General features: G+C 45.7%; 1 protein-coding gene across 3 annotated transcripts; it reads left to right on the top strand.

Annotated features, from left to right (window-relative positions):
* Positions 1-772: 772 nt before the first annotated feature.
* On the top strand, positions 773-8,470 carry det1 (DET1 partner of COP1 E3 ubiquitin ligase). 3 transcript variants are annotated; one of them, XM_088922021.1, is made up of 6 exons: positions 773-1,020; positions 1,609-2,386; positions 2,931-3,284; positions 5,801-5,991; positions 6,615-6,806; positions 7,772-8,470. In XM_088922021.1, the coding sequence occupies exons 2-6, from the start codon at positions 1,634-1,636 to the stop codon at positions 7,959-7,961; spliced, it is 1,680 nt and encodes a 559-aa protein (XP_088778147.1). In that variant the 5' UTR covers positions 773-1,020; positions 1,609-1,633; the 3' UTR covers positions 7,962-8,470. The 3 variants fall into 3 exon arrangements, with proteins under 3 accessions (XP_088778147.1, XP_088778146.1, XP_088778145.1); XM_088922020.1 differs by having other exon boundaries at positions 789-846; XM_088922019.1 differs by having other exon boundaries at positions 792-924.
* The last annotated feature ends 408 nt before the right edge of the window (positions 8,471-8,878 follow it).

Here is an 8,878-nt window from a genome sequence, read left to right as displayed (position 1 = left end):
GCACATCCCCGACGTACTGAAAGCTGTGTTTCTGGTTGTCTGGGGTTAAAGATATCTCACTGACACTGGGGCGTTCAGGTTCCACGGCCTGCACGAACCACCCAGTGCGCTGCTCACTATGCAATAGAGAATTTTGGGGGCTTTATTCCCTTTTTCTTTGAGGTAAACGGGTCCTGCCTTTTCTCTGTCGTGAACCACGATTTGCACAAGGCCGTATTAACATGCACGAACTACCCCCGCTCGGTAGAATCGTGTCGCTCCCGGAGGCGCCCGAGACTCTGCCTCACCCCTCCCCGTCTGTTTCCATGACTACCGGGAGCTCGAGAGCACGACCCCTGCGACGGGACTCTTTCCCTCGAGCGAGACAGGGTATTCCGCAGGTTGCTCTTAGATAAATTAAAGGTAAAGGGCACATTTGAGTTTCCAGGTGCCACATGAACCCGTGCTCCAAAAATGTGAACACGAAGAAGTGGGCTGGAGTATGGTCAACACTGGCGGTAAACACTTTAATCGTTAAAAAACAACAAAAAACTAGGAAACTAGGCTTCGTAATAATAAGAATTCACACTGCACTCTGATTTTCTTCTGTCTCCTGATACTCTAAAGAAAATTCTGCGTGAGCAAAACCTCTCTGTAGAAGTTAGTGACGTTAGTCTCCAGCAACAGGTCAGGCAGTGCAGGCTGTGCAATACTGCTGCTCACCTGAAGGGGCCGCTGTGAGGAGAGCGCTTCGTTTTATATAGATCTGCTTTACGCTTCCTGTGTGGTGTCTATGGTGGTTGGCACAGTTTCCGAGCTAGTCTGTAGTACGGAATACGGCGACAAAGATAAATCACTTTTCAAAATGTATGTTTCCTTGAAGCTGTTGGCTGCTATTATTCAGAAGTGTGGGAAGCCGTCGTCCGAATTAGTGATGTAGTTTAGGTATTCATTCTTATTTACATGAGTCATGTGTGTTTCTGAATCGCTAGGACAGTATTATCTCAGTAGTGCATTTTGCTTTGCGATTTCCTTAGATAGGTGAGTGTTTTTTGTTTGTACGTAACCAGCAGCTCATATGAATCTAAACTTTGTTTCTCTTTTGGTGCAATCTTTTCCTTCTGTTTTTATCTGCCCACGTGTATAACGCTAGAAGTTAGTTCCAAACCATTACTGAGATTGGTTACAGTAACACGTGAATTATAAAACTTAAAACGTTTATAACGTTTGTACGATTAGCTGAAATTAAATGTGTACGTGTGGTCATTCTAAACATTATTCAAGAAATACTTTGGTGCTCCCCCCTCCCATAATTCTGTTTGATTAGTTTAAGGCGTTCGCTGTGGAAGCTGGTGGGATAACACAAAACACCTATTCGGTTTCAGTTGAATTGAAACAACAGAATATTCAAAGTTTTGTCCGCCCTAAAACGTCTTTTTGCACAATACCAGATTTGGGCGCATGTTCTGCTCCTTCAGTACGAGGTTCCCGAGGTTTAACAAAAGGGGAAGTACACCTCGACGCACAGCTGACCTGTGGTCTTGTTTTGCCACTCTGATGTCGGCTCAGCCAGTCGGCTTGTGCCATGCGTCCGTGTTAGAGCAGTCGTGGTGTCGCTCTCTTCCGCAGCGGTGTTTCTTGAGCTATGTGACCCATGCCAGCTGCCCTTGCCCGTGAGATGGAGGACGAGTGCCCGACCCTGAGACCTCGCCGCATCCAGAACCAGAACGTGGTCCACCGACTGGAGCGCCGGAGGGTCTGCTCGGGCCGGCCCGGGGCGCACTGGTACCGGGTGCGCTGCTTCCATCAGAACCTCTTCCCCAACTTCACGGTGGTGAATGTGGAGAAGCCGCCATGCTTCCTGCGCAAGTTCTCCCCGGACGGGCGCTGCTTCATCGCCTTCTCCCTGGACCAGACCTCGCTGGAGATCTATGAGTACCAGGGCTGCCAGGCGGCGGAGGACCTGCTGTGGGGCCAGGAGGGCGAGACACTGGCCAACGGCAACGACCAGCGCTCCCTCAGCATCCGCGGCCGCCTCTTCGAGCGCTTCTTCTCCCTGCTGCACGTCACCAACGTGGCCTCCAGCGGCGAGCACCTGAACCGCGAGTGCAGCCTCTTCACCGACGACTGCCGCTACGTCATCGTGGGCTCCGCCGCCTACCTGCCGGAGGAGCCACACCCGCACTTCTTCGAGGTGTACCGCAACAACGAGTCGGTGACGCCCAACCCGCGCTCGCCGCTGGAGGACTACTCCCTGCACATCATCGACCTGCACTCCGGCCGCCTCTGCGACACGCGGGCCTTCAAGTGCGACAAGATCATCCTGTCGCACAACCAGGGGCTCTACCTCTACCGCAACATCCTGGCCGTGCTCTCGGTGCAGCAGCAGACCATCCACGTCTTTCAGGTAGCTTTACCCCGCCGATCGGCCAGCCAGCCGGTCACCCAATCAAGCAGTTTTATTCCTATATAGAGCCTTCCAGTCCAGGCCAAGGCACTTCACATAAATTCTACACATAAGTTCAGTGAAGAAAACATATATATACATAAAGGTGAAGTGAAAAGAAAGAAATGAAGAATTGAAGGCCATCTAAAAACAAGTTTTGAGGTGAGACTTAAGAAATGCCAGCAGATGCCAGTCAGGCCACACACCTGCATACGACCGGCATTGTTCTCGATTCACCCAATTAAAAACACCCCGGCTCCATGAGTTTAGCCATGGCCATCGGGAATGCTGAAGGATGACCAGATAATCCCATTGTGTTTGGATGTTGAGCCTGCATTTCAAGTCAAAACTGGAGTGGATCACTCCTAATGCAGGGTGATGATCATATCCTCTCTAGAAGTCTGTCGTATGTGTGGCGTTCTCTGCCGGTCGCAGGTGACATGATGTGTGTCTGTAATGCAGAAACAAAGCCATATGGGGGTATTTGATATTGTCTGGTCCCTAGGTGACCCCAGAAGGTACCTTCCTCGATGTACGGACGATAGGCCGCTTTTGCTATGAGGATGACCTCCTGACCCTTTCGGCCGTGTACCCCGAGGCCCAGGCTGAGGGGCAGCCGGGCTTCTCCCGCCTCTACAAGGAGAAGACCATCAATTCCCTGAAGCACCGTCTCCTGGTGTACCTGTGGCGGCGGGCGGAGCAGGACGGCAGCGCCACTGCCAAGCGCCGCTTCTTCCAGCTGTTCGACCAGCTGCGCCAGCTGCGCATGTGGAAGATGCAGCTGCTGGACGAGCACCACCTCTTCATCAAGTACACCAGCGAGGACGTGGTCACCCTGCGCGTCACCGACCCCTCTCAGGTATTTCCGCGCCACCGGCCCATCATTCACACAGCCGGATGTTTCCTAGTCTGTAGACAAGTCTCCTACAGACCAGAGGAATGCAGCAGTATTTACGCCATCGTAGATTAACATGTTAACAGGCTATAAAGGGACCAAGTCAGGATGCAGGAGGTTTATTTCATATGCTTGAATCAGGATTCAAACTCGAGCCTCCCAGAGATGGAGTTTATGTTCTAACCCATAGGTATCTTACCCTGGTTCTGGAGAACATGAGTTTATAGGTATACAGTTCTAATAGTCTTGTAGGTTGCCGTTAAATCGTCCCATTCAAAAGAATTCCAACAAAACAATGTGATGTTTACAATTAATTCAGAAATGATTTGGGACCAAAATGTGAACTGAAACGAGAATAATTCTCTGACTGAGCAAATTCTGTGATTAATTGATTAGTGTCAGGTTTTCATAAACATTAGAAAGAAAGAAATGACCTGTAAAATTGGCTAGACTGGGGCTGTCCAGGCCTGCAGCAGGGATTTCACTCTTAACTGCTAATTGAAGTTAATGTATATGTGGTCGCTGTTTCTTATCTAAAACTGTAATTATGCTAGTAGTTTACTGGATGCAAAAGCATTTTACTGATATTAAATGGTATGGTTTATGTGCGAACACTGAGAAGTGAACACCCTTAATTTAATCTTGAGCATTTTTTAAATGCTCAGAATTCAGAGTTCAGTATTATACCAAGGAGTCATTGGTAACAATTACAACTTTGAGGCTATATTTTATAGTTTAAAGGTAAAAAAAGGTTCCCATTTGTCTTCTCCAGTAACACTGAGATGAATATACTGTACATTATGTTAATTAAATAGCTCTGTCAGAATAGTAACAATGAAACACACCATGAATGAACTGTGGCATATAAAGGATAGAAGTACTCGTAAATTTTGAAATCTTATTGTTTGTGTCTATTTTGTTGAACATTTACTATCTTAATAAAACAAGTGTATATATTTAACAAGTAGAATGCCCTTTCAGGCGACGCAGTACGGTATAGGCACTTTCAGGCACGTGGATAATGTAGCTAACAATATTTTATAAACTAAATCAGGCACATCTTTGACAATTTATTTGATTAATAAGGTATTGATATGTCTTCATTGTCTTTGTCTGAAATAATGGCTTTAAGGAAAGGGTGAAACCATGAGGCAGGAAGGTGTGGTGAATGTGTGAGTAGTGCAGTGGTTTTTGTTTGCTCTTAATTAAAATTCTATTGTTGTCATTTGCTTAATTTACAGTGTATAACAATGTGTTCAGCATAACACAAAATTGCACAGAATTTTAAAATGTATCAGTACAGTAATAGAATTGTTTTTTAAAATAATTTGGTTGTAATTATAATGAATGAGACTTGAGGTGAAGAAACCTATATTTCTTTTAGAACTTTGTCGCTTGTTCAGAACTCAGTCTATAGTGAGAATTGTTTTGTGCCATTTTTCCAAAGGACCAAAAGAAGTTTGGGTAAAAGTGGACACAGACCAGTGTGCAGTTGTCTGTACAGGGAGGCTCAGTGCTCTGCAAATACAGAAGACCAGTTACACTTGAACTTCTGTACTACAATACTCTATATTGTTTGAGAAAAGGACTGAATTAGAAAATATTTTTGTTAAAACATGTTTTGCCTGTTATATCTACAGTAGTACAGTTTTTCTTTTCTGTACTACTGCCAAGAGATAGTTCTGGAACTATTCAGGGCATCTAATTTGAATATACCTGGGCTCTATATGAATATGAAGAGTATATTAAGATATCAGTACTGTATATCTTATGATTTGGTAAAAAAATAACTTTAGGGGAAATGCCTAAGACCCCAATGGCATAGCAGTGTGATCCATTTCACATTTTGCTCAAGATTGTATAAATCATTATTAGGTGCTACATATTGAATCTATTGCATTTCAAGCAAGTTAGGTTCTTCTGAGAAAATTTCAGATTTGTAAAATTAAAAAGTATACTTACAGTATGCCTCCCTCTTCATTAATACTATTATTACAAGAGCCTGCACCTTAAAAAAAAAACAACAACAAAAAATCGATTAACACGCTAGACAAATTGGTGCCTAATTAGTTTTGTTGACAGTACTAAAAGAAAAAAAGTGAAGCGCTCAGCCCAATAGATAAGTAATAAGAAGGCTTGGATAATAATAATAATAGTAATTGCTTGCAGCTTTTCTGGATGGCTGATGTCCCTTGATCATGTGCCAGTGACACTGTAACCCCAGAGCTTCCTGGGTGCCTCTCTTGTCCCATCGGCACCGAGCCTGCGGTACGAGGCTGTGCGTCCCGTGGCGTGCCCGAAGGTGGTTCGAGGGCCAGCAGGTCAGAGGTCTCTCTGTGCTTCCTGCTCCTCTTCATCTCATGTGGGGCTGCACTCTTTGTAGTTGCGAGCTGAGGAGATCCCAATTCAGGTGGATATGTGACAAAAACGACTGGGGTGGGGAAAAAAGCGATCCCTCTTGTTTCCTTCCCCCCCCCCAGCCCTCGTTCTTCGTGGTGTACAACATGGTGACCACGGAGGTGCTCGCGGTGTTCGAGAACACGTCGGACAAGCTGCTGGAGCTGTTTGAGAACTTCTGCGACCTCTTCCGCAACGCCACCCTCCACAGCGACGCCGTGCAGTTCCCCTGCTCCGCCTCCAGCAACAGCTTTGCGCGGCAGGTGCAGCGGAGGTCAGTGTACAGCACGTGACGCGGAGGAGCGAGGTGTTGCCTCACGCAGGGATCTGAGCAGGTTTAGTCGGCAGTGGAGCACCCACAGACCCTGTCATTAGCTGGTACACTGGAGACTTACCCCAAAGCAGGTGGAAGGCTTCATTTCCATCCCCATGCAAGAATAGTTTAATCGACGCTTTCATCCAGGGTGGCCTATAGTACTATAGTACTAGCGAGTAACCCTTATCAGATGGGTAGCTGCGTCAGCATGCGTAGGCTGCAAAGGAACAAGTAATAGGTTTATTCCATGCTGAAAAGAGAAGAGAAAAAGGCTCCACACCACACCTCCACACCTGAAGAAGGCTCCTCAGCCGAAACGTTGTGTTTTCTCTCTTCTCTTTTCAGCATGGAATAAACCTATTACTTGTGCCTTTGCAACCCTTATCAGAGTTTTCTACAAACGCTGTATTGCCACATGATTAATGGTACAGTATGCTTTCTTTTTCCTGTGGCCGACTATGTTCAATAAAGGTACATTTGACGTCTGCTGTAACGTTTTTAACAGGTATTCTAAAGGGGGCGGAGTGATCAGTAGCACTCGGCGTGCCCTCCTTTTAAGAACCCTGCGTTTTCTTGGTTAGGTTCAAGGACACGATTGTCAATGCCAAGTATGGGGGGCACACTGAGGCAGTGAGGCGGCTGCTGGGCCAGCTGCCCATCAGTGCCCAGTCCTACAGCAGCAGCCCTTACCTGGACCTCTCGCTCTTCAGCTATGATGACAAGTGGGTGTCTGTGATGGAGCGCCCCAAGACCTGTGGGGACCATCCGATAAGGTAATGGGCAAAAGAAGCTTCTCCCACCCAGGAGGATAATTGAAATGGAAATTTCATCCTAACCAAAACACCCTGGGAGTGAACAGGATTTGCATCACTTGCAAGCCTTAATGGTCTTCAGTCTTGTGTCTTTATTGTGCTTTCATCTTTTATCATATCTTTCACTGTGTTCTGCAAAATTAGGTATTACAAGTATTAAAATCAGGTATTACAAGTATTAAAATAAGGTATTGCAAGTGGAAATAACCACTGAATAATTTTGGTAAAGGCACTGGCTGATTTTTCCCACCCCACATATTTGCAGAAAAATCATCGTAAATGTCTCCTAATTTAATCTGCTGGTATTGGAGTGTCTTAAACATGGTGGTTGAATAATTGCTTTGTTTATTATATTTGTAAATAAGATTGTTTTTCTTGCGTACCACATGAAAATGTACCAAGCCCGCTTAAAGCCAGACAGCCCTACATCATCTCGCAGCCATTCTCACCTGTCCTTTTCAAACGGCTTCCTGTTCTTTCTTTTTTAGGCCTTTTCTCGTTTAAGATATTGTCCATGATCAGGTGCTCAGTTGTAAAGATTGAACAATGGAAATCCCAACCGTTCTTGTGTGGGGAAAGGGCACAAATGTGCAATTTCAGTGCCACATTTCTGCCTCTCCTTCAGGGTGCAAGTTGCCACTTTTCTGAGGTTGCGTGAGAAATATCTTTCCTTAGGGCACGGATTTCTCTGTTGAAACATGGTCGTATTTGGGGGGGGGGGGGTCTTACAGTGACTTTATTGCCCAGCTTCTGTTTGGAGTTCGCTGCTGTCAGATGTAATTAATTAATGAACAGTAAGGTGTGGTTCCATCATCAATGATTGGATCAAAGGGAGTTTCTAACAAGAGTAGTCTTGCAGTGCAAACATCTAATCTTGAATAGCATGTGTAATCCAATCTTACTGTCTTTCCTGTTTTGTCCTGCAGATTTTATGCCCGGGACTCAGGGTTATTGAAGTTCAAGATCCAAGCTGGACTTTTAGGCCGTCCTATTAATCCCACAGTGCGGCGGCTGGTGGCTTTCACTTTCCACCCCTTCGAGCCCTTCGCGATCTCCGTGCAGCGAACCAACGCGGAGTACGTAGTTAACTTCCACATGCGCCATGTGTCCGTCTGAGGGAATGGGAATGGGAGACATCGGAGGGACTAGGTGCCACAGATGGGCCCTGCGGTCTGTGGTTCTGTGGCAGGCTGCTGAGCACACCAGTCTTGACAGAACCTCAACACACTGCTGGTCTGCGTGGTCTGACGGCTCGTGCTGCACGCGACCTGCCACAAGGGCGATCAGAGGCGCGGCTGCGGCACTGGTAACTGCGTCTGGTGAGGCGCACACGGGCAGAGCACCTTCTGAGGTCAGGGGATTTCACTAGGACTGATGTTTTAGTAGGCGGTGAAACTTCAGGTGCTTTCCTTAAAGATGAAAGCATGAAACTATGCTAAGACCGGAGTTCACGTTCTTTCTTAATGTCGGTTTTAAGTGAGTGCAAATCTGCAGCTACTTCAGATTTCTTCAGATCCTTTTTATTTTTAGAGAACTTCTGGCTAAAGTGAGCAGCTGTTTTTTATTGTTTTTTAAATTGATTACTTGTGCAGTTTGGGTCAATAAATTTGTTTTGTTGTTTTTAAGCATTTCTCTTCTTTTTAATTTTTATCACCTTATGACCATATTAAGCACTTAGAATAAGGTGCAGCACAGAGGAGTTATGGAAATTATGGAAGATTAGCCCCAGGGAGATGAGTACAGTGTTGTATTTCATAAAGTTTTAATGAAACTCTGAATACCTCATCCTGTGCAACAGAAGGAAATGATCAAAGAGTGTCATGCACTTTCTCAATTGCAAGATCTTAACTCAATTGAGCATCTGACTACCACGCTGATTAGAAATGTAATATTGCCATAACTATCTGCCAAATATCACAACTGATCTGGTAATGTTGATGTACAGACTGCAGTTATAAGCTCTGGTGGTGCTGAGTTCTGATGTTACCGTGAGAGAACCTGTGGACTGTAACAGTTTATAGGTTCTGATTCCT

This window comes from Atractosteus spatula, chromosome 7, assembly GCF_055471065.1.
Source record: "Atractosteus spatula isolate fAtrSpa1 chromosome 7, fAtrSpa1.hap1, whole genome shotgun sequence".
Taxonomy (NCBI): domain Eukaryota; kingdom Metazoa; phylum Chordata; class Actinopteri; order Semionotiformes; family Lepisosteidae; genus Atractosteus; species Atractosteus spatula.
The sequence above is the reverse complement of the archived record's forward strand: the minus strand, read 5'-3'. Positions and strand labels throughout refer to the sequence as shown.